At 44.4% G+C, this 25,465-nt stretch overlaps 2 protein-coding genes across 3 annotated transcripts in view; one reads left to right on the forward strand and one right to left on the reverse strand.

The window, feature by feature from the left end:
• The window catches only part of slc37a1 (solute carrier family 37 member 1), a gene marked incomplete at its 3' end in the record, with an annotated part of 65,127 nt that extends 61,454 nt beyond the window's left edge, over nucleotides 1-3,673 (reverse strand). Inside the window, exon 1 of the mRNA XM_079254614.1 lies at nucleotides 3,613-3,673. The remainder of the gene's footprint in view (nucleotides 1-3,612) is intronic.
• A 13,198-nt stretch (nucleotides 3,674-16,871) lies between these two features.
• The window catches only part of rrp1 (ribosomal RNA processing 1), a 49,240-nt gene continuing 40,646 nt past the window's right edge, over nucleotides 16,872-25,465 (forward strand). For both annotated transcript variants that reach the window (XM_079253681.1, XM_079253682.1), the window contains exons 1-2: nucleotides 16,872-17,047; nucleotides 21,938-22,020. In XM_079253681.1, the coding sequence (XP_079109807.1) occupies nucleotides 16,921-17,047; nucleotides 21,938-22,020 (210 nt within the window). In that variant the 5' untranslated portion in view covers nucleotides 16,872-16,920. The remainder of the gene's footprint in view (nucleotides 17,048-21,937; nucleotides 22,021-25,465) is intronic.

Raw genomic sequence — 25,465 nt, forward strand, 5'->3', positions numbered from 1 at the left:
GATCTGGTCTCTGTTCAGTCGGGGGGGGCAGGATAGTCTGCTAGACCAGGTATGATCTGGTCTCTGTTCAGTCGGGGGGGGGCAGGATAGTCTGCTAGACCAGGTATGATCTGGTCTCTGTTCAGTCGGGGGGGGCAGGATAGTCTGCTAGACCAGGTATGATCTGGTCTCTGTTCAGTCGGGGGGGGCAGGATAGTCTGCTAGACCAGGTATGATCTGGTCTCTGTTCAGTCGGGGGGGCAGGATAGTCTGCTAGACCAGGTATGATCTGGTCTCTGTTCAGTCGGGGGGGCAGGATAGTCTGCTAGACCAGGTATGATCTGGTCTCTGTTCAGTCGGGGGGGGGCAGGATAGTCTGCTAGACCAGGTATGATCTGGTCTCTGTTCAGTCGGGGGGGCAGGATAGTCTGCTAGACCAGGTATGATCTGGTCTCTGTTCAGTCGGGGGGGCAGGATAGTCTGCTAGACCAGGTATGATCTGGTCTCTGTTCAGTCGGGGGGGGCAGGATAGTCTGCTAGACCAGGTATGATCTGGTCTCTGTTCAGTCGGGGGGGCAGGATAGTCTGCTAGACCAGGTATGATCTGGTCTCTGTTCAGTCGGGGGGGCAGGATAGTCTGCTAGACCAGGTATGATCTGGTCTCTGTTCAGTCGGGGGGGGCAGGATAGTCTGCTAGACCAGGTATGATCTGGTCTCTGTTCAGTCGGGGGGGCAGGATAGTCTGCTAGACCAGGTATGATCTGGTCTCTGTTCAGTCGGGGGGGGGCAGGATAGTCTGCTAGACCAGGTATGATCTGGTCTCTGTTCAGTCGGGGGGGCAGGATAGTCTGCTAGACCAGGTATGATCTGGTCTCTGTTCAGTCGGGGGGGCAGGATAGTCTGCTAGACCAGGTATGATCTGGTCTCTGTTCAGTCGGGGGGGCAGGATAGTCTGCTAGACCAGGTATGATCTGGTCTCTGTTCAGTCGGGGGGGGGCAGGATAGTCTGCTAGACCAGGTATGATCTGGTCTCTGTTCAGTCGGGGGGGCAGGATAGTCTGCTAGACCAGGTATGATCTGGTCTCTGTTCAGTCGGGGGGGCAGGATAGTCTGCTAGACCAGGTATGATCTGGTCTCTGTTCAGTCGGGGGGGCAGGATAGTCTGCTAGACCAGGTATGATCTGGTCTCTGTTCAGTCGGGGGGGGCAGGATAGTCTGCTAGACCAGGTATGATCTGGTCTCTGTTCAGTCGGGGGGGGCAGGATAGTCTGCTAGACCAGGTATGATCTGGTCTCTGTTCAGTCGGGGGGGCAGGATAGTCTGCTAGACCAGGTATGATCTGGTCTCTGTTCGTTGGAACGTTCAGATTCTTCCAGACTGAGTTCAAGCAGCACTTCTAAAACGAATCAGACCTTTTCCATAAAGTGTTCCCATCGTCACCAGAGCAGATGCCTAATTACTGAAGGAGAAGACTCAACTCAACCTAACTTTATTTAAAACAACCAGAGTCGAAACAAAATGCTGTACACAATCGGCCAAAATAAAAACAGAATAAAACAGTTCAAATGCAAATAAATAACACAATAAAACAACAGTTCAAACAAGGAATACAGAATTAAAACAATAAATAAATAAATAAAACAAACTGAACTAGAACCAGCTATTATTGAAATAATAGCAAATGTGAATACCCATTAATTGAACTATGCTGAATGACTGAAATGAAACTGCACAAATATAAGAAATTGAAAGAAAAAAAAAGCACAACTGACATTTCTACTAGTTGGCTAACATCAGGATTTGAACCCATGATCCCCTGTATGGAAGAACACTGACTTAAATTACTACACCACTAGTACTCTTGATCGGACCTTGGAAAATCTAATTTTTTCCAAATGCCTTTTTTTCCACTTCCAGTGTAATTAGTGGGATTCTAAAAATATGTGCATGGTTGAACTAAATTCCAGTAAAGATGTGACAGACTTTATTGTTCAATGTGAAAAACCTTTTTTTTAATGTGTTAAAGATTTATCAAAGTGTTGAAATGTTGCAGGGAGCATTGTTGGAACAAATCCTTCATATTTAACTGACATTTGTAAATAAATTCCTTTGTTCCTTGAAGTGTGGAGCTGAGACCAATAGTTCACACTGAGCAGTCTGCAGAACTGCATGTCATCACACAAGCAACAGCTTGTTTAATATGTTAAATGCTGCATTTGAACCAGTGCCTTGTATGTGTACCTGTGTCCTGGTGCACAAAATGGACCAATCGCTGAGCTGAATTCCGTTTCGTCCAATCACAAGAACAGATTTCAATACATTGATAAAAACTTGAATAACTTTAGAAGTTTAAACATTACAAAGACCAAAAGTCGGAGAACATATCTCCTGAATGAGCTGAAGAGTTTGATACTTGAATGGTTGAAGTGGGACAAACGGTGTCGGACGAGTAGCCTTTCAAACATTTTGTAAGAAAGACAATGGGGGACGGGAACTTGATGGACACTGTAAACCGGTGCAGAGCTCCGAACCCCCGTTGAAGCAGTTTTCAGCTCATTTTGCAAAAACTGACCAATCGCAGAGCTGAATTTTTGCCACGTTCAATGCACAGAAGGACTTTCATCCAATCACAAGGCTGAATTAATTTTTTACAAAATGCTAAATATCTCAAAAACTACAAAGATTTGAAACGACAAAAGTCGTAGCACACATCTTCCGAAGGAGTAATAAAACCAGTAATAAAAATAAACTAAAACACACTGACCGGAAACTGTCTTATGTTGGGTTAAAGGCCAAGGAATAAAAATGGGTTTTAAAAAATGGACAGTGAGGTGGCTTATCTAATGTGGAGTTTTGGACCGGCAACTGAAAAAGCTGTGTCCCCCTCAGAGCTCCGTTTGGACCTACGTCCAGGAGCAGCAGGTCAGCCGACCTGAGACACCTGAGACTGTGGGGTGGAGGAGCTCAGAGAGGTGAGGAGGGGCCAGACCATTTAGAGATTTAAAAACAAATAAAAGAATCTTAAAATGAATCCTGTAGGTCCCTGGCAGCCAGTGGAGGGAGGCCAGGATGGCTGTTCTGTGCTCGACGAGACAACAGAAGAAGACTGGTGGATCTCAGGAGCCGGACCTTCCGACTCCCCTGCAGCTGGACTGGCTTTCTGTTTGTCTTGTCAGCTGCACGCTTCACAGTTTGCTGTCAGCCTTCAGGTCAAACAGGTTCCTGCTTTCTGGGCCTGACACTTTACCTACATCTGTACGCACCGGAACCACGACGAGACCGAAACTCAGCCGAACCCAGGGCATGTTCGGCTTTTAAATGATTTATTCGTCTTTTAGGATGGGCTTTAACCCCAGCAGGCAGCTGCGGAAACACGATATTAAAATATGAAACATGTCCGGAATAAAAATGTTCTGGATGAAATGGTATTAGTGGTTCCGGTGGTTGCGGGTCAAACGTAACGAACATCTGGGTCACTGACGGGAAAACGACTCCGTTTCTGTTCGGACTGACGTCGACCTTCTGACTGATGACAGCAGCGAGTTAACCCGCACCAAGCCAGGCCCTGGCCCGGTTCCGGTCCGGTTCTGGTCCTGGACACATACCCCGGCGGACCTTCGGTTATGGACTTACCGAGCAGGGACAAATCCACGAGCTGCGTTCGTGTCCAGATCCAGTGAAACCACAGAGCTCCACTTCCTTGTTGTGTGGAAACTGGAGACTGTCAGCACGCACACGCATGCACGCACGCTGCTCTGACGTCATTCTGACACGCCTCTCAAACAGAAAAACTCAGAGATCTCGAAACACCTGATCATCCTGATCCTCCCCATCATCTTCATCTTCCTGATCATCTAACATCTCATCATCATCCCCATCATAGTCCTCATCTTCCACATCCTCATCTTCATCCAGCTGTGGATGCCCATACAGAGGTTGGACTGTATGGAGCTGGTGGGAATTGGCCAGTTTCCACTGGGCAGCAGTGCACTCTGACATACCGAGACCATTCTTGTTCCAGTGTGTTCGCATCATGGTTCACATGTGTTTAATACGTTCTGTCCATTGTGTTTGGTATGTTCTAAATGTTGTGTTTGGTATGTTCTATATGCTGTGTTTGGTATGTTCTAAATGCTGTGTTTGGTATGTTCTAAATGCTGTGTTTGATATGTTCTAAATGTTGTGTTTGGTATGTTCTGTCTGCTGTGTTTGATATGTTCTGTCTGCTGTGTTTGGTATGTTCTGTCTGCTGTGTTTGATATGTTCTGTCTGCTGTGTTTGGTATGTTCTGTCTGCTGTATTTGGTATGTTCTGTCTGCTGTGTTTGGTATGTTCTGTCTGCTGTGTTTGATATGTTCTGTCTGCTGTGTTTGGTATGTTCTGTCTGCTGTATTTGGTATGTTCTGTCTGCTGTGTTTGGTATGTTCCATATGTTGTGTTTGGTATGTTCTATATGCTGTGTTTGGTATGTTCTGTCTGCTGTGTTTGGTATGTTCTATATGTTGTGTTTGGTATGTTCTATATGCTGTGTTTGGAATGTTCTATATGCTGTGTTTGGTATGTTCTATATGCTGTGTTTGGTATGTTCTATATGTTGTGTTTTGTATGTTCTATATGCTGTGTTTGGTATGTTCTATATGTTGTGTTTTGTATGTTCTATATGCTGTGTTTGGTATGTTCTATATGCTGTGTTTGGTATGTTCTATATGCTGTGTTTGGTATGTTCTGTCTGCTGTGTTTGGCATGTTCTGTCTGTTGTGTTTGGTATGTTCTATATGCTGTGTTTGGTATGTTCTGTCTGTTGTGTTTGGTATGTTCTATATGCAGTGTTTAGTATGTTCTGTCTGCTGTGTTTGTTATATTCTATATGCTGTGTTTGGTAAGTCCTATATGCTGTGTTTGGTATGTTCTGTCTGCTGTGTTTGGTATGTTCTGTCTGTTGTGTTTGGTATGTTCTAAATGCTGTGTTTGGTATGTTCTATATGCTGTGTTTAGTATGTTCTGTCTGTTGTTTTTGGTATGTTCTATATGCAGTGTTTAGTATGTTCTGTCTGTTGTGTTTGGTATGTTCTATATGCAGTGTTTAGTATTTTCTGTCTGCTGTGTTTGGTATGTTCTATATGCTGTGTTTGGTATGTTCTTTTTGCTGTGTTTAGTATGTTCTGTCTGTTGATTTTGGTATGTTCTGTCTGCTGTGTTTGCTATGTTCTATATGTTGTGTTTGGTATGTTCTGTCTGCTGTGTTTGGTATGTTCTATATGCTGTGTTTGGTATGTTCTGTCTGCTGTGTTTGGTATGTTCTATATGCTGTGTTTGGTATGTTCTGTCTGCTGTGTTTGGTATGTTCTATATGCTGTGTTTGGTATGTTCTGTCTGCTGTGTTTGGTATGTTCTGTCTGCTGTGTTTGGTATGTTCTATATGCTGTGTTTGGTATGTTCATTCTGCTGTGTTTGGTATGTTCTATATGTTGTGTTTGGTATGTTCCATAAGCTGTGTTTGGTATGTTCTTTTTGCTGTGTTTAGTATATTCTGTCTGTTGATTTTGGTATGTTCTGTCTGCTGTGTTTGGTGTGTTCTATATGCTGTGTTTGGTATGTTCTATATGCTGTGTTTGGTATGTTCTGTCTGCTGTATTTGGTATGTTCTATATGCTGTGTTTGGTATGTTCTATATGCTGTGTTTTGTATGTTCTATATGCTGTGTTTGGAATGTTCTATATGCTGTGTTTGGTATGTTCTATATGCTGTGTTTGGTATGTTCTATATGTTGTGTTTTGTATGTTCTATATGTTGTGTTTGGTATGTTCTGTCTGTTGTGTTTCTTATGTTCTGTCTGCTGTGTTTGGTATGTTCTATATGCTGTGTTTGGTATGTTCTATATGTTGTGTTTTGTATGTTCTATATGCTGTGTTTGGTATGTTCTATATGCTGTGTTTGGTATGTTCTATATGCTTTGTTTGGTATGTTCTATATGCTGTGTTTGGTATGTTCTATATGCTGTGTTTGGCATGTTCTATATGCTGTGTTTGGTATGTTCTATATGCTGTGTTTGGTATGTTCTATATGCTGTGTTTGATATGTTCTGTCTGCAGTGTTTGGTATGTTCTATATGCAGTGTTTAGTATGTTCTGTCTGCTGTGTTTGGTATGTTCTGTCTGTTGTGTTTGGTATGTTCTATATGCTGTGTTTGGTATGTTCTGTCTGCTGTGTTTGGTATGTTCTGTCTGCTGTGTTTGGTATGTTCTGGCTGTTAATTTTGGTATGTTCTATATGCTGTGTTTGGCATGTTCTATATGCTGTGTTTGGTATGTTCTATATGCTGTGTTTTGTATGTTCTATATGCTGTGTTTGGTATGTTCTATATGCTGTGTTTGGTATGTTCTATATGCTGTGTTTGGTATGTTCTATAAGCTGTGTTTGGTATGTTCTGTCTGCTGTGTTTGGTATGTTCTGTCTGTTGTGTTTGGTATGTTCTATATGCTGTGTTTGGTATGTTCTGTCTGTTGTGTTTGGTATGTTCTATATGCAGTGTTTAGTATGTTCTGTCTGCTGTGTTTGTTATATTCTATATGCTGTGTTTGGTATGTTCTAAATGCTGTGTTTGGTATGTTCTATATGCTGTGTTTAGTAAGTCCTATATGCTGTGTTTGGTATGTTCTGTCTGCTGTGTTTGGTATGTTCTGTCTGTTGTGTTTGGTATGTTCTAAATGCTGTGTTTGGTATGTTCTATATGCAGTGTTTAGTATGTTCTGTCTGTTGTGTTTGGTATGTTCTATATGCAGTGTTTAGTATTTTCTGTCTGCTGTGTTTGGTATGTTCTATATGCTGTGTTTGGTATGTTCTTTTTGCTGTGTTTAGTATGTTCTGTCTGTTGATTTTGGTATGTTCTGTCTGCTGTGTTTGCTATGTTCTATATGTTGTGTTTGGTATGTTCTGTCTGCTGTGTTTGGTATGTTCTATATGCTGTGTTTGGTATGTTCTGTCTGCTGTGTTTGGTATGTTCTATATGCTGTGTTTGGAATGTTCTGTCTGCTGTGTTTGGTATGTTCTATATGCTGTGTTTGGTATGTTCTGTCTGCTGTGTTTGGTATGTTCTATATGCTGTGTTTGGTATGTTCTATATGCTGTGTTTGGTATGTTCTATATGCTGTGTTTGGTATGTTCTGTCTGCTGTGTTTGGTGTGTTCTATATGCTGTGTTTGGTATGTTCTATATGCTGTGTTTGGTATGTTCTATATGCTGTGTTTGGTATGTTCTATATGCTGTGTTTGGTATGTTCTATATGTTGTGTTTGGTATGTTCTGTCTGCTGTGTTTGGTATGTTCTATATGCTGTGTTTGGTATGTTCTATATGCTGTGTTTGGTATGTTCTATATGCTGTGTTTGGTATGTTCTGTCTGCTGTGTTTGGTGTGTTCTATATGCTGTGTTTGGTATGTTCTATATGCTGTGTTTGGTATGTTCTGTCTGCTGTATTTGGTATGTTCTATATGCTGTGTTTGGTATGTTCTATATGCTGTGTTTTGTATGTTCTATATGCTGTGTTTGGAATGTTCTATATGCTGTGTTTGGTATGTTCTATATGCTGTGTTTGGTATGTTCTATATGCTGTGTTTGGTATGTTCTATATGCTGTGTTTTGTATGTTCTATATGCTGTGTTTGGAATGTTCTATATGCTGTGTTTGGTATGTTCTATATGCTGTGTTTGGTATGTTCTATATGCTGTGTTTGGTATGTTCTATATGCTGTGTTTGGTATGTTCTGTCTGTTGTGTTTCTTATGTTCTGTCTGCTGTGTTTGGTATGTTCTATATGCTGTGTTTGGTATGTTCTATATGCTGTGTTTGGAATGTTCTATATGCTGTGTTTGGTATGTTCTATATGCTGTGTTTGGTATGTTCTATATGTTGTGTTTTGTATGTTCTATATGCTGTGTTTGGTATGTTCTATATGTTGTGTTTTGTATGTTCTATATGCTGTGTTTGGTATGTTCTATATGCTGTGTTTGGTATGTTCTATATGCTGTGTTTTGTATGTTCTATATGCTGTGTTTGATATGTTCTGTCTGCAGTGTTTGGTATGTTCTATATGCTGTGTTTGGTATGTTCTATATGCAGTGTTTAGTATGTTCTGTCTGCTGTGTTTGGTATGTTCTGTCTGTTGTGTTTGGTATGTTCTATATGCTGTGTTTGGTATGTTCTGTCTGCTGTGTTTGGTATGTTCTGTTTGCTGTGTTTGGTATGTTCTATATGTTGTGTTTCGTATGTTCTATATGCTGTGTTTGGCATGTTCTATATGCTGTGTTTGGTATGTTCTATATGCTGTGTTTTGTATGTTCTATATGCTGTGTTTGGTATGTTCTATATGCTGTGTTTGGTATGTTCTATAAGCTGTGTTTGGTATGTTCTGTCTGCTGTGTTTGGTATGTTCAATATGCTGTGTTTGGTATGTTCTATAAGCTGTGTTTGGTATGTTCTGTCTGCTGTGTTTGGTATGTTCTATATGCTGTGTTTGGTATGTTCTATAAGCTGTGTTTGGTATGTTCTGTCTGCTGTGTTTGGTATGTTCAATATGCTGTGTTTGGTATGTTCTGTGTTTTGATTTTGGTATGTTCTATATGTTGTGTTTGGTATGTTCTATATGCTGTGTTTGGTATGTTCTATATTTTGTGTTTGGTATGTTCTGGCTGTTGTGTTTGGTATGTTCCATATGCTGTGTTTGGTATGTTATATATGCTGTCTTTTGTATGTTCTATATGCTGTGTTTGGTATGTTCTATATGTTGTGTTTTGTATGTTCTATATGCTGTGTTTGGTATGTTCTATATGCTGTGTTTGGTATGTTCTATATGCTGTGTTTGGAATGTTCTGTTTGCTGTGTTTGGTATGTTCTATATGCTGTGTTTGGTATGTTCTATATGCTGTGTTTGGTATGTTCTATATGCTGTGTTTGGTATGTTCTATATGCTGTGTTTGGTATGTTCTATATGCTGTGTTTGGTATGTTCTGTCTGCTGTGTTTGGTATGTTCTGTCTGCTGTGTTTGGTATGTTCTGTCTGCTGTGTTTGGTATGTTCTGTCTGCTGTGTTTGGCATGTTCTGTCTGTTGTGTTTGGTATGTTCTATATGCTGTGTTTGGTATGTTCTGTCTGTTGTGTTTGGTATGTTCTATATGCAGTGTTTAGTATGTTCTGTCTGCTGTGTTTGTTATATTCTATTTGCTGTGTTTGGTAAGTCCTATATGCTGTGTTTGGTATGTTCTGTCTGCTGTGTTTGGTATGTTCTGTCTGTTGTGTTTGGTATGTTCTAAATGCTGTGTTTGGTATGTTCTATATGCTGTGTTTAGTATGTTCTGTCTGTTGTTTTTGGTATGTTCTATATGCAGTGTTTAGTATGTTCTGTCTGTTGTGTTTGGTATGTTCTATATGCAGTGTTTAGTATTTTCTGTCTGCTGTGTTTGGTATGTTCTATATGCTGTGTTTGGTATGTTCTTTTTGCTGTGTTTAGTATGTTCTGTCTGTTGATTTTGGTATGTTCTGTCTGCTGTGTTTGCTATGTTCTATATGTTGTGTTTGGTATGTTCTGTCTGCTGTGTTTGGTATGTTCTATATGCTGTGTTTGGTATGTTCTGTCTGCTGTGTTTGGTATGTTCTATATGCTGTGTTTGGTATGTTCTGTCTGCTGTGTTTGGTATGTTCTATATGCTGTGTTTGGTATGTTCTGTCTGCTGTGTTTGGTATGTTCTGTCTGCTGTGTTTGGTATGTTCTATATGCTGTGTTTGGTATGTTCATTCTGCTGTGTTTGGTATGTTCTATATGTTGTGTTTGGTATGTTCCATAAGCTGTGTTTGGTATGTTCTTTTTGCTGTGTTTAGTATATTCTGTCTGTTGATTTTGGTATGTTCTGTCTGCTGTGTTTGGTGTGTTCTATATGCTGTGTTTGGTATGTTCTATATGCTGTGTTTGGTATGTTCTGTCTGCTGTATTTGGTATGTTCTATATGCTGTGTTTGGTATGTTCTATATGCTGTGTTTTGTATGTTCTATATGCTGTGTTTGGAATGTTCTATATGCTGTGTTTGGTATGTTCTATATGCTGTGTTTGGTATGTTCTATATGTTGTGTTTTGTATGTTCTATATGTTGTGTTTGGTATGTTCTGTCTGTTGTGTTTCTTATGTTCTGTCTGCTGTGTTTGGTATGTTCTATATGCTGTGTTTGGTATGTTCTATATGTTGTGTTTTGTATGTTCTATATGCTGTGTTTGGTATGTTCTATATGCTGTGTTTGGTATGTTCTATATGCTTTGTTTGGTATGTTCTATATGCTGTGTTTGGTATGTTCTATATGCTGTGTTTGGCATGTTCTATATGCTGTGTTTGGTATGTTCTATATGCTGTGTTTGGTATGTTCTATATGCTGTGTTTGGTATGTTCTATATGCTGTGTTTGATATGTTCTGTCTGCAGTGTTTGGTATGTTCTATATGCAGTGTTTAGTATGTTCTGTCTGCTGTGTTTGGTATGTTCTGTCTGCTGTGTTTGGTATGTTCTGTCTGTTGTGTTTGGTATGTTCTATATGCTGTGTTTGGTATGTTCTGTCTGCTGTGTTTGGTATGTTCTGTCTGCTGTGTTTGGTATGTTCTGGCTGTTAATTTTGGTATGTTCTATATGCTGTGTTTGGCATGTTCTATATGCTGTGTTTGGTATGTTCTATATGCTGTGTTTTGTATGTTCTATATGCTGTGTTTGGTATGTTCTATATGCTGTGTTTGGTATGTTCTATATGCTGTGTTTGGTATGTTCTATAAGCTGTGTTTGGTATGTTCTGTCTGCTGTGTTTGGTATGTTCTGTCTGTTGTGTTTGGTATGTTCTATATGCTGTGTTTGGTATGTTCTGTCTGTTGTGTTTGGTATGTTCTATATGCAGTGTTTAGTATGTTCTGTCTGCTGTGTTTGTTATATTCTATATGCTGTGTTTGGTATGTTCTAAATGCTGTGTTTGGTATGTTCTATATGCTGTGTTTAGTAAGTCCTATATGCTGTGTTTGGTATGTTCTGTCTGCTGTGTTTGGTATGTTCTGTCTGTTGTGTTTGGTATGTTCTAAATGCTGTGTTTGGTATGTTCTATATGCAGTGTTTAGTATGTTCTGTCTGTTGTGTTTGGTATGTTCTATATGCAGTGTTTAGTATTTTCTGTCTGCTGTGTTTGGTATGTTCTATATGCTGTGTTTGGTATGTTCTTTTTGCTGTGTTTAGTATGTTCTGTCTGTTGATTTTGGTATGTTCTGTCTGCTGTGTTTGCTATGTTCTATATGTTGTGTTTGGTATGTTCTGTCTGCTGTGTTTGGTATGTTCTATATGCTGTGTTTGGTATGTTCTGTCTGCTGTGTTTGGTATGTTCTATATGCTGTGTTTGGAATGTTCTGTCTGCTGTGTTTGGTATGTTCTATATGCTGTGTTTGGTATGTTCTGTCTGCTGTGTTTGGTATGTTCTATATGCTGTGTTTGGTATGTTCTATATGCTGTGTTTGGTATGTTCTATATGCTGTGTTTGGTATGTTCTGTCTGCTGTGTTTGGTGTGTTCTATATGCTGTGTTTGGTATGTTCTATATGCTGTGTTTGGTATGTTCTATATGCTGTGTTTGGTATGTTCTATATGCTGTGTTTGGTATGTTCTATATGTTGTGTTTGGTATGTTCTGTCTGCTGTGTTTGGTATGTTCTATATGCTGTGTTTGGTATGTTCTATATGCTGTGTTTGGTATGTTCTATATGCTGTGTTTGGTATGTTCTGTCTGCTGTGTTTGGTGTGTTCTATATGCTGTGTTTGGTATGTTCTATATGCTGTGTTTGGTATGTTCTGTCTGCTGTATTTGGTATGTTCTATATGCTGTGTTTGGTATGTTCTATATGCTGTGTTTTGTATGTTCTATATGCTGTGTTTGGAATGTTCTATATGCTGTGTTTGGTATGTTCTATATGCTGTGTTTGGTATGTTCTATATGCTGTGTTTGGTATGTTCTATATGCTGTGTTTTGTATGTTCTATATGCTGTGTTTGGAATGTTCTATATGCTGTGTTTGGTATGTTCTATATGCTGTGTTTGGTATGTTCTATATGCTGTGTTTGGTATGTTCTATATGCTGTGTTTGGTATGTTCTGTCTGTTGTGTTTCTTATGTTCTGTCTGCTGTGTTTGGTATGTTCTATATGCTGTGTTTGGTATGTTCTATATGCTGTGTTTGGAATGTTCTATATGCTGTGTTTGGTATGTTCTATATGCTGTGTTTGGTATGTTCTATATGTTGTGTTTTGTATGTTCTATATGCTGTGTTTGGTATGTTCTATATGTTGTGTTTTGTATGTTCTATATGCTGTGTTTGGTATGTTCTATATGCTGTGTTTGGTATGTTCTATATGCTGTGTTTTGTATGTTCTATATGCTGTGTTTGATATGTTCTGTCTGCAGTGTTTGGTATGTTCTATATGCTGTGTTTGGTATGTTCTATATGCAGTGTTTAGTATGTTCTGTCTGCTGTGTTTGGTATGTTCTGTCTGTTGTGTTTGGTATGTTCTATATGCTGTGTTTGGTATGTTCTGTCTGCTGTGTTTGGTATGTTCTGTTTGCTGTGTTTGGTATGGTCTATATGTTGTGTTTCGTATGTTCTATATGCTGTGTTTGGCATGTTCTATATGCTGTGTTTGGTATGTTCTATATGCTGTGTTTTGTATGTTCTATATGCTGTGTTTGGTATGTTCTATATGCTGTGTTTGGTATGTTCTATAAGCTGTGTTTGGTATGTTCTGTCTGCTGTGTTTGGTATGTTCAATATGCTGTGTTTGGTATGTTCTATAAGCTGTGTTTGGTATGTTCTGTCTGCTGTGTTTGGTATGTTCTATATGCTGTGTTTGGTATGTTCTATAAGCTGTGTTTGGTATGTTCTGTCTGCTGTGTTTGGTATGTTCAATATGCTGTGTTTGGTATGTTCTGTGTTTTGATTTTGGTATGTTCTATATGTTGTGTTTGGTATGTTCTATATGCTGTGTTTGGTATGTTCTATATTTTGTGTTTGGTATGTTCTGGCTGTTGTGTTTGGTATGTTCCATATGCTGTGTTTGGTATGTTATATATGCTGTCTTTTGTATGTTCTATATGCTGTGTTTGGTATGTTCTATATGTTGTGTTTTGTATGTTCTATATGCTGTGTTTGGTATGTTCTATATGCTGTGTTTGGTATGTTCTATATGCTGTGTTTGGAATGTTCTGTTTGCTGTATTTGGTATGTTCCATATGCTGTGTTTGGTATGTTCTATATGTTGTGTTTTGTATGTTCTATATGCTGTGTTTGGTATGTTCTATATGTTGTGTTTTGTATGTTCTATATGCTGTGTTTGGTATGTTCTATATGCTGTGTTTGGTATGTTCTATATGCTGTGTTTGGTATGTTCTGTCTGCTGTGTTTGGTATGTTCTGTCTGCTGTGTTTGGTATGTTCTGTCTGCTGTGTTTGGTATGTTCTGTCTGCTGTGTTTGGTATGTTCTGTCTGCTGTGTTTGGTATGTTCTGTCTGTTGTGTTTGGTATGTTCTATATGTTGTGTTTGGTATGTTCTGTCTGTTGTGTTTCTTATGTTCTGTCTGCTGTGTTTGGTATGTTCTGTCTGCTGTGTTTGGTATGTTCTGTCTGCTGTGTTTCTTATGTTCTGTCTGCTGTGTTTGGTATGTTCTATATGCTGTGTTTGGTATGTTCTATATGCTGTGTTTGGTATGTTCTATATGCTGTGTTTGGAATGTTCTGTTTGCTGTATTTGGTATGTTCTATATGCTGTGTTTGGTATGTTCTATATGCTGTGTTTGGAATGTTCTATATGCTGTGTTTGGTATGTTCTATATGCTGTGTTTGGTATGTTCTATATGCTGTGTTTGGTATGTTCTATATGCTGTGTTTGGTATGTTCTATATGCTGTGTTTGGTATGTTCTATATGCTGTGTTTGGTATGTTCTATATGTTGTGTTTTGTATGTTCTGTATGCTGTGTTTGGTATGTTCTATATGTTGTGTTTTGTATGTTCTATATGCTGTGTTTGGTATGTTCTATATGCTGTGTTTGGTATGTTCTATATGCTGTGTTTGGTATGTTCTATATGCTGTGTTTGGTATGTTCTATATGCTGTGTTTGATATGTTCTGTCTGCAGTGTTTGGTATGTTCTATATGCTGTGTTTGGTATGTTCTATATGCTGTGTTTAGTATGTTCTGTCCGTTGTTTTTGGTATGTTCTATATGCAGTGTTTAGTATGTTCTGTCTGTTGTGTTTGGTATGTTCTGTCTGTTGTGTTTGGTATGTTCTATATGCTGTGTTTGGTATGTTCTGGCTGTTAATTTTGGTATGTTCTATATGCAGTGTTTAGTATGTTCTGTCTGCTGTGTTTGGTATGTTCTGTCTGTTGTGTTTGGTATGTTCTATATGCTGTGTTTGGTATGTTCTATATGCTGTGTTTGATATGTTCTGTCTGCAGTGTTTGGTATGTTCTATATGCTGTGTTTGGTATGTTCTATATGCTGTGTTTAGTATGTTCTGTCCGTTGTTTTTGGTATGTTCTATATGCAGTGTTTAGTATGTTCTGTCTGCTGTGTTTGGTATGTTCTGTCTGTTGTGTTTGGTATGTTCTATATGCTGTGTTTGGTATGTTCTGGCTGTTAATTTTGGTATGTTCTGTCTGCTGTGTTTGGTATGTTCTGTCTGCTGTGTTTGGTATGTTCTGGCTGTTAATTTTGGTATGTTCTGTTTGCTGTATTTGGTATGTTCTATATGTTGTGTTTCGTATGTTCTATATGCTGTGTTTGGCATGTTCTATATGCTGTGTTTGGTATGTTCTATATGCTGTGTTTTGTATGTTCTATATGCTGTGTTTGGTATGTTCTATATGCTGTGTTTGGTATGTTCTATAAGCTGTGTTTGGTATGTTCTGTCTGCTGTGTTTGGTATGTTCTATAAGCTGTGTTTGGTATGTTCTGTCTGCTGTGTTTGGTATGTTCTATATGCTGTGTTTGGTATGTTCTATAAGCTGTGTTTGGTATGTTCTGTCTGCTGTGTTTGGTATGTTCAATATGCTGTGTTTGGTATGTTCTATAAGCTGTGTTTGGTATGTTCTGTCTGCTGTGTTTGGTATGTTCAATATGCTGTGTTTGGTATGTTCTGTGTTTTGATTTTGGTATGTTCTATATGTTGTGTTTGGTATGTTCTATATGCTGTGTTTGGTATGTTCTATATTTTGTGTTTGGTATGTTCTGTCTGCTGTGTTTGGTATGTTCTATATGCTGTGTTTGGTATGTTCTATATGCTGTGTTTGGTATGTTCTGTGTTTTGATTTTGGTATGTTCTATATGTTGTGTTTGGTATGTTCTATATGCTGTGTTTGGTATGTTCTATATGTTGTGTTTGGTATGTTCTGTCTGCTGTGTTTGGTATGTTCTATATGCTGTGTTTGGTATGTTCTATAAGCTGTGTTTGGTATGTTCTGTCTGTTGTGTTTGGTATGTTCTGTCTGCTGTGTTTGGTATGTTCTGTCTGCTGTGTTTGGTATGTTCTGTCTGTTGTGTTTGGTATGTTCTGTCTGCTGTGTTTGGTATGTTCTGTTGTTTGTTTTTTAATTTAAAATGCTTACTTAATAAACTTTGATTTGACTTAACCAAGAAATAATTAGTGAGACGTGAAACTGAACGGTGTCTCTAGTCTGATGCATTCACAGCATACTTTGGATGTTAATATGTCCTCATGTGAATTATTTTGCCACCCCCCCCGAAGGAAAACCAGCATATGAGATGGAGGAGTCACATCCAGACTGGGCTCCAACATCTGGGTCAGTCTGAGGTGAAAGCCTCAGCCTCAGACCGCCAGACCTGCAGACAGCGCAGATGTGGAGAATCCATAGGAAGAGGCAATAATAAACAAATGTGCATGAATGGAAATGAGAGAGGTGGAATCCAAGCGGATGCAGGAGCTGTAGGAGAGGAGCTACTTCAACATCAAGCTGATGCTAAAGATGTTAAAGATACTCATGTTTTAGCCCACCTGAGGAGACATGTAGAAAGAGTGATAGGCAGCTTGTGCAACAAGTACACACCGTTACACAAAACACTACCAATAAGTTTGTTGTTTCCCTGTGAGGAGGAAGAATTTACTCTTCTGGATAAGATTGTTAATGTTTGTTGTATACTTGTAAACATGTGTCCAAGTGTTGCTGTAAGACCGGATGAAAGGGACATGTGTTGCATGTTGAAGGGTGTCTATAATGGTGTAAAACCACTTTTATAGATCATTTAAAACTCACAAGGGTCCTGTCTGATGTAAAACTAAAAGCCCTAAAATGTCTGATTCTTCTATAAAAAAAACTAAACTTTTTGTGGTGACTCGGGACGCGTGATTATGTTGTTCACATGGTGGGGACATGGTGGGACTCTGGACATGGTGTGAATCTGGTATATATATATACATATATTGTTGTTCAGCATAAAAATAACCGCTCTGATAACCTGTATCAATGATCGTGTAATTCCTCAAGAATAAATGGCCTCCCAAAATGGCTCCGGTCTACTATTGACGTCCCAACCGCATTACGTCTTCACGTCCATTGCCAAGACCTATATCTCTGTCCTTCGTAACAAACCAAACTGGAAGAAAAATCAGGTAAAATTGGTGAAGTTATTGTTGTGGTTGGACCTACACCTTACAAAGAAATGCATTGTTTACCCACCCAAGATGGCGGCGCGATCATAGACATGTATGAGCGTGCTACTATGCGGCGTCTACTTGTATTATGTCTATGCACCGCAGTCCTACGTCACTGGCAGACAGAACACCCGGTTAGTGACGTGATCTTTGTGTGCCGGAGAAGGAAACGTGGGACGCCAGTGAGGCAGAGCAGAGACTCCACGTGAAACCGTGAAATGGCGTCGGTTCTGGAGCCAGAGGTCCATCTGGCGCAGAGGTTAGCCTCCAACGAGAAGCCCGTCCGGACCAAAGCCCTGAAGAAGCTGCGGAAGTACGTCAGAGTGCGGTCGCAGGACAAAGCAGGTCGGTTCGCGTGCTCACTGCATGTGTCACGAGACAGTTGGTCTTTAGCGATGTACCTGAGAGCAGGTAGGTGGTGGACATACGGACACTCAGGACATGGTGGGACTCAGGACATGGTGGGACTCTGGACATGGTGGGAATCTGGACATGGTGGGACTCTGGACATGGTGGGAATCAGGACATGGTGGGACTCTGGACATGGTGTGAATCTGGACATGGTGGGACTCTGGACATGGTGGGAATCAGGACATGGTGGGACTCTGGACATGGTGGGACTCTGGACATGGTGGGAATCTGGACATGGTGGGACTCTGGACATGGTGGGACTCTGGACATGGTGGGAATCTGGACATGGTGGGAATCAGGACATGGTGGGACTCTGGACATGGTGGGACTCAGGACATGGTGGGACTCTGGACATGGTGGGACTCAGGACATGGTGGGACTCTGGACATGGTGGGACTCTGGACATGGTGGGACTCTGGACATGGTGGGAATCAGGACATGGTGGGACTCTGGACATGGTGGGACTCTGGACATGGTGTGAATCTGGACATGGTGGGACTCTGGACATGGTGGGACTCTGGACATGGTGTGAATCTGGACATGGTGGGACTCTGGACATGGTGGGACTCTGGACATGGTGGGACTCTGGACATGGTGGGAATCTGGACATGGTGGGAATCAGGACATGGTGGGACTCCGGACATGGTGGGACTCCGGACATGGTGGGACTCCGGACATGGTGTGAATCCGGACATGGTGGGACTCAGGACATGGTGTGAATCTGGACATGGTGGGACTCTGGACATGGTGGGACTCTGGACATGGAGGGACTCAAGACATGGAGGGACTCTGGACATGGAGGGACTCTGGACATGGTGTGAATCTGGACATGGAGGGACTCTGGACATGGTTGGACGTGGAGCGACATGGAGGGACTCAGGACATGGTGGGACATGGAGGGACTCTGGGCACGTTTGGACTCTGAACATGGTTGGACGTGGAGGGACTCAGGACATGGTGGGACTCTGGACTGGGTGGGACATGGTGTGGTGACTCGGGACGCGTGGTGACTCTGGACGTGTGGTGACTCGGGACTTGCTGTGACTCGGGACGTGTGGTGACTCGGGACGTGTGGTGACTCGGGACGTGTGGTGACTCGGGACGTGTGGTGACTCGGGACGTGCTGTGACTCGGGACGTGCTGTGACTCGGGACGTGCGGTGACTCGGGACGTGCGGTGACTCGGGACGTGCGGTGACTCGGGACGTGTGGTGACTCGGGACTTGCTGTGACTCGGGACTTGCTGTGACTCGGGACTTGCTGTGACTCGGGACTTACTGTGACTCGGGACGTGTGGTGACTCGGGACTTGCTCTGACTCGGGACTTGCTCTAAGGATGTGTGGTGACTCGGGACACATGGTGACTCGGGACTTGCGGTGACTTGGGAGGCGTGGTGACTCGGGACTTGCTGTGACTCGGAACTTGCTGTGACTCGGAACGTGCGGTGACTCGGGACGTGTGGTGACTCGGGACGTGTGGTGACTATTGACGTGTGGTGTTTCTGGACGTGTGGTGTCTCGGGACTTGCTGTGACTCGGGACTTGCTGTGACTCGGGACTTGCTGTGACTCGGGACTTACTGTGACTTGGAACTTCCTGTGACTCGGGACGTGTGGTGACTCGGGACGTGTGGTGTTTCTGGACGTGTGGTGACTCAGGACGCGTGGTGACTCGGGATGCGTAGTGACTATTGATGTGTGGTCTCTGGACGTGTGGTGACTCGGGACTTGCTGTGACTCAGGACTCGGGACTTGCTGTGACTTGGGACTTGCTGTGACTCGGGACTTGCTGTGACTCGGGACTTACTGTGACTTGGAACTTGCTGTGACTCGGGACGTGTGGTGACTCGGGATGTGTGGTGACTCGGGACGCATGGTGACTATTGACGTGTGGTGTTTCTGGACGTGTGGTGACTCGGGATGTGTGGTGACTCGGGACGTGTGGTGACTCGGGAGGTGTGGTGACTCGGGACTTGCTGTGACTCGGGACTTGCTGTGACTCAGGACGTGTGGTGACTCAGGACTTGCTGTGACTCGGGACGTGTGGTGTCTCTGGACGTGTGGTGACTCAGGACTTGCTGTGACTCGGGACGTGTGGTGTCTCTGGACATGTGGTGACTCGGGACTTGCTGTGACTCAGGACGTGCTGTGACTCGGGACTTACTGTGACTTGGAACTTGCTGTGACTCGGGACGTGTGGTGACTCAGGACTTGCTGTGACTTGGGACGTGTGGTGTCTCTGGACGTGTGGTGACTTGGAACTTGCTGTGACTCGGGACGTGTGGTGACTTGGGACTTGCTGTGACTCGGGACTTGCTGCGACTCGGGACTTACTGTGACTTGGAACTTGCTGTGACTCGGGATGTGTGGTGACTCGGGATGTGTGGTGACTATTGACGTGTGGTGACTCGGGACTTGCTGTGACTCGGGACTTGCTGTGACTCGGGACGTGCGGTGACTCGGGACTTGCGGTGACTCGGGACTTGCTGTGACTCGGGACGTGTGGTGACTCGGGACTTGCTGTGACTCGGAACGTGTGGTGACTCAGGACTTGCTGTGACTCAGGATGTGTGGTGACTCGGGACTTGCTGTGACTCGGGACGTGTGGTGACTCAGTACTTGCTGTGACTCGGGACGTGTGGTGACTCAGGACTTGCTGTGACTCGGGACGTGTGGTGACTCGGGACGTGTGGTGACTCGGGACTTGCTGTGACTCAGGACGCGTGGTGACTATTGACGTGTGGTGTCTCTTGACATGTGGTGACTCGGGACGTGTGGTGACTCAGGACTTGCTGTGACTCGGGACTTGCTGTGACTCAGGACGCGTGGTGACTATTGACGTGGGGTGTCTGACATGTGGTGACTCAGGATGTGTGGTGACTCGGGACTTGCTGTGACTCGGGACGTGCTGTGACTCGGGACTTACTGTGACTTGGAACTTGCTGTGACTCGGGACGTGTGGTGACTCAGGACTTGCTGTGACTTGGGACGTGTGGTGTCTCTGGACGTGTGGTGACTGGATGTGTGGTGACTCGGGACTTGCTGTGACTCAGGACTTGCTGTGACTCGGGACTTACTGTGACTTGGAACTTGCTGTGACTCGGGACGTGTGGTGACTCGGGACTTGCTGTGACTCAGGACTTGGGACTTGCTGTGACTCGGGACTTGCTGCGACTCGGGACTTACTGTGACTTGGAACTTGCTGTGACTCGGGATGTGTGGTGACTCGGGATGTGTGGTGACTATTGACGTGTGGTGACTCGGGACGTGCGGTGACTCGGGACTTGCGGTGACTCGGGACTTGCTGTGACTCGGGACGTGTGGTGACTCGGGACTTGCTGTGACTCGGAACGTGTGGTGACTCAGGACTTGCTGTGACTCAGGATGTGTGGTGACTCGGGACTTGCTGTGACTCGGGACGTGTGGTGACTTGGGACTTGCTGTGACTCGGGACGTGTGGTGACTCAGTACTTGCTGTGACTCGGGACGTGTGGTGACTCAGGACTTGCTGTGACTCGGGACGTGTGGTGACTCGGGACGTGTGGTGACTCGGGACTTGCTGTGACTCAGGACGCGTGGTGACTATTGACGTGTGGTGTCTCTTGACATGTGGTGACTCGGGACGTGTGGTGACTCAGGACTTGCTGTGACTCGGGACTTGCTGTGACTCGGGACTTGCTGTGACTCGGGACTTGCTGTGACTCGGGACTTGCTGTGACTCGGGACTTGCTGTGACTCAGGACGCGTGGTGACTATTGACGTGGGGTGTCTCTTGACATGTGGTGACTCAGGATGTGTGGTGACTCGGGACTTGCTGTGACTCAGGACGTGTGGTGACTCGGGACGTGTGGTGACTCGGGACTTGCTGTGACTCGGGACGTGTGGTGACTCGGGACTTGCTGTGACTCGGAACGTGTGGTGACTCGGGACGTGCTGTGACTCAGGATGTGTGGTGACTCGGGACGTGCTGTGACTCGGGACGTGCGGTGACTCGGGACGTGCTGTGACTCGGGACGTGTGGTGACTCAGGACTTGCTGTGACTCGGGACGTGTGGTGACTCGGGACGTGTGGTGACTCGGGACTTGCTGTGACTCGGGACGTGTGGTGACTCGGGACGTGTGGTGACTCGGGACTTGCTGTGACTCGGGACTTGCTGTGACTCGGGACGCGTGGTGACTATTGACGTGTGGTGTCTCTTGACATGTGGTGACTCGGGACGTGTGGTGACTCGGACATGTGGTGACTCGGGACTTGCTGTGACACAGGACGCGTGGTGACTTGACGTGTGGTGTCTCTCGACATGTGGTGACTCGGGACGTGTGGTGACTCAGGACTTGCTGTGACTCGGGACTTGCTGTGACTCAGGACGCGTGGTGACTCGGGACGTGTGGTGACTCGGGACGTGTGGTGACTCGGGACTTGCTGTGACTCGGAACGTGTGGTGACTCAGGACTTGCTGTGACTCAGGATGTGTGGTGACTCAGGACTTGCTGTGACTCAGGATGTGTGGTGACTCGGGACGTGTGGTGACTCAGACATGTGGTGACTCGGGACTTGCTGTGACTCGGGACTTGCGGTGACTCGGGACGTGTGGTGACTCGGGACTTGCTGTGACTCGGGACGTGTGGTGACTCGGGACGTGTGGTGACTCGGGACTTGATGTGACTCGGGACTTGCTGTGACTCGGGACGTGTGGTGACTCGGGACTTGCTGTGACTCGGGATGTGTGGTGACTCGGGACTTGCTGTGACTCGGGATGTGTGGTGACTCGGGACCTGCTGTGACTCAGGACGTGTGGTGACCCAGGCGATGTCTCCTGTTGCAGGTGCATTCTCAGGTGATGAGCTGCTGAAACTGTGGAAAGGTCTCTTCTACTGCTTGTGGATGCAGGACAAACCCCAGCTGCAGGTCAGTCTCCATGTTTTGTTGGGACTGAAGGTGGAACCAAAGTCAGAGGGTTGTTTCCACCTGTTCAGACGCGTGCTGCACACTCCTTTTTTCTTGTTTTTTTATTTTCCATGAAGAATTTTTGAACCGTTATAGTGCAGAGGTGTAACACATTTAGCGTTGTGGTGAATCAGCATGTCCTGGCGATCGTAGCAGAGATGTGGGTGATGGCGCCCTCTTCCATTGGTCCCAGTTGCTGACAGTTAGTTTGTATGTGAGCCTCTATTCCACCGATTTCCCCCACCACCTATTAGGGCCGACCAATATGGATTTTTTTGATACAGATGTAAGGACTATAGAGCCGATAGCCGATATAATGGCCGATGAATCCATCCACCAGAAAGAAAGAAAGAAAAAAAATAGACTCAAAGCTAAAACATTCTAAGCTCTTACATTCTTAAACTCATGTCTACCTGTTAGACACCATGAACAATCTGACTTATTCACTGATTTAAAAATGTAAATCCGGTTTTCTTATTCCACAGCGCCGACACACCGTCACTGTATTATCAGCTGACCTCTTTCCTTCTTCATCGTATCTGACAGGGAAACCAAAGTGTTCCCACACAGGAACCGGGCGTTCAAGTTCCTCCGCTCGCCATGACCACGCTGCACTTGTGTGGAACGATTATGCACGCAACCTTTTTTTTTTTTTCCATATCAATCAGCGGATCACGTGTGTGCCGAACCGTAGATACTGATCTGAACGGATCGCGGATCAATGATGATCCGTTGCACCACTAATAATATGTGTAAATGGCACGCAGCCACCAACGTTCACACATGTTCACCAGGCTAAACATTAAGCGCTGCATTCCTCGCTGCAAAACATCAAGTTTTCCTCCCTCTTATGACTTCTCTCATGACTACGGGGGTTTTGGGGGCGCCTCTCTAACATGTAAAGTCGTCATTTTTAAAGACACTGTTGGAAAAAATAGCCGTCAGATTATGGCTATTTTTATCTTATTGTATATAATAATCACGCTTGGGCCTGAAAATGTTGCATGGTGTGATGTACTGCACTACTATTGCAGTAACAGTAGAACCCAGCGTGTGGATTGATGTATTAACAGAGCAGGTTGCTACATGTTTTTGATGATGGCAAAGAGCCGTTACGGTAGGCAGCCATGAGCAAGGATGGCCCCGCCCTCTGGTTTGGCACGCCCCACCAGTCACGTTTCAGCCCTGTTCCCGGTAAAACCAGTCACGTTTCAGCCCTGTTCCCGGTAAAACCAGTCACGTTTCAGCCCTGTTCCCAGTAAAACCAGTCACGTTTCAGCCCTGTTCCCAGTAAAACCAGTCACGTTTCAGCCCTGTTCCCAGTAAAACCAGCCACGTTTCAGCCCTTTTCCCAGTAAAACCAGTCACGTTTCAGCCCTGTTCCCAGTAAAACCAGTCACGTTTCAGCCCTGTTCCCAGTAAAACCAGTCACGTTTCAGCCCTGTTCCCAGTAAAACCAGTCACGTTTCAGCCCTGTTCCCAGTAAAACCAGTCACGTTTCAGCCCTGTTCCCAGTAAAACCAGTCACGTTTCAGCTCTGTTCCCAGTAAAACCAGCCACGTTTCAGCCCTGTTCCCAGTAAAACCAGTCACGTTTCAGCCCTGTTCCCAGTAAGACCAGCCACGTTTCAGCCCTTTTCCCAGTAAAACCAGCCACGTTTCAGCCCTGTTCCCAGTAAAACCAGCCACGTTTCAGCCCTGTTCCCAGTAAAACCAGCCACGTTTCAGCCCTGTTCCCAGTAAAACCAGCCACGTTTCAGCCCTGTTCCCAGTAAAACCAGCCACGTTTCAGCCCTGTTCCCAGTAAGACCAGTCACGTTTCAGCCCTGTTCCCAGTAAAACCAGTCACGTTTCAGCCCTGTTCCCGGTAAAACCAGCCACGTTTCAGCCCTGTTCCCGGTAAAACCAGTCACGTTTCAGCCCTGTTCCCAGTAAAACCAGTCACGTTTCAGCCCTGTTCCCAGTAAAACCAGTCACGTTTCAGCCCTGTTCCCAGTAAAACCAGTCACGTTTCAGCCCTGTTCCCAGTAAAACCAGTCACGTTTCAGCCCTGTTCCCAGTAAAACCAGCCACGTTTCAGCCCTTTTCCCAGTAAAACCAGTCACGTTTCAGCCCTGTTCCCAGTAAAACCAGTCACGTTTCAGCCCTGTTCCCAGTAAAACCAGTCACGTTTCAGCCCTGTTCCCAGTAAAACCAGTCACGTTTCAGCCCTGTTCCCAGTAAAACCAGTCACGTTTCAGCCCTGTTCCCAGTAAAACCAGTCACGTTTCAGCTCTGTTCCCAGTAAAACCAGCCACGTTTCAGCCCTGTTCCCAGTAAAACCAGTCACGTTTCAGCCCTGTTCCCAGTAAGACCAGCCACGTTTCAGCCCTTTTCCCAGTAAAACCAGCCACGTTTCAGCCCTGTTCCCAGTAAAACCAGCCACGTTTCAGCCCTGTTCCCAGTAAAACCAGTCACGTTTCAGCCCTGTTCCCAGTAAAACCAGTCACGTTTCAGCTCTGTTCCCAGTGAAACCAGTCACGTTTCAGCCCTGTTCCCGGTAAGACCAGTCACGTTTCAGCCCTGTTCCCAGTAAAACCAGCCACGTTTCAGCCCTGTTCCCAGTAAAACCAGTCACGTTTCAGCTCTGTTCCCAGTAAAACCAGCCACGTTTCAGCCCTGTTCCCAGTAAAACCAGCCACGTTTCAGCCCTGTTCCCAGTAAAACCAGCCACGTTTCAGCCCTGTTCCCAGTAAAACCAGCCACGTTTCAGCCCTGTTCCCGGTAAAACCAGCCACGTTTCAGCCCTGTTCCCGGTAAAACCAGCCACGTTTCAGCCCTGTTCCCAGTAAAACCAGCCACGTTTCAGCCCTGTTCCCAGTAAAACCAGCCACGTTTCAGCCCTGTTCCCAGTAAAACCAGCCACGTTTCAGCCCTGTTCCCAGTAAGACCAGTCACGTTTCAGCCCTGTTCCCAGTAAAACCAGTCACGTTTCAGCCCTGTTCCCGGTAAAACCAGCCACGTTTCAGCCCTGTTCCCGGTAAAACCAGTCACGTTTCAGCCCTGTTCCCGGTAAAACCAGTCACGTTTCAGCCCTGTTCCCGGTAAAACCAGTCACGTTTCAGCCCTGTTCCCGGTAAAACCAGTCACGTTTCAGCCCTGTTCCCGGTAAAACCAGCCACGTTTCAGCCCTGTTCCCGGTAAAACCAGTCACGTTTCAGTCCTGTTCCCGGTAAAACCAGCCACGTTTCAGCCCTGTTCCCGGTAAAACCAGTCACGTTTCAGCCCTGTTCCCAGTAAAACCAGCCACGTTTCAGCCCTGTTCCCGGTAAAACCAGTCACGTTTCAGCCCTGTTCCCGGTAAAACCAGCCACGTTTCAGCCCTGTTCCCGGTAAAACCAGTCACGTTTCAGCCCTGTTCCCGGTAA

Source organism: Telmatherina bonti (genome assembly GCF_933228915.1).
Source record: "Telmatherina bonti genome assembly, chromosome: 15".
Taxonomy (NCBI): domain Eukaryota; kingdom Metazoa; phylum Chordata; class Actinopteri; order Atheriniformes; family Telmatherinidae; genus Telmatherina; species Telmatherina bonti.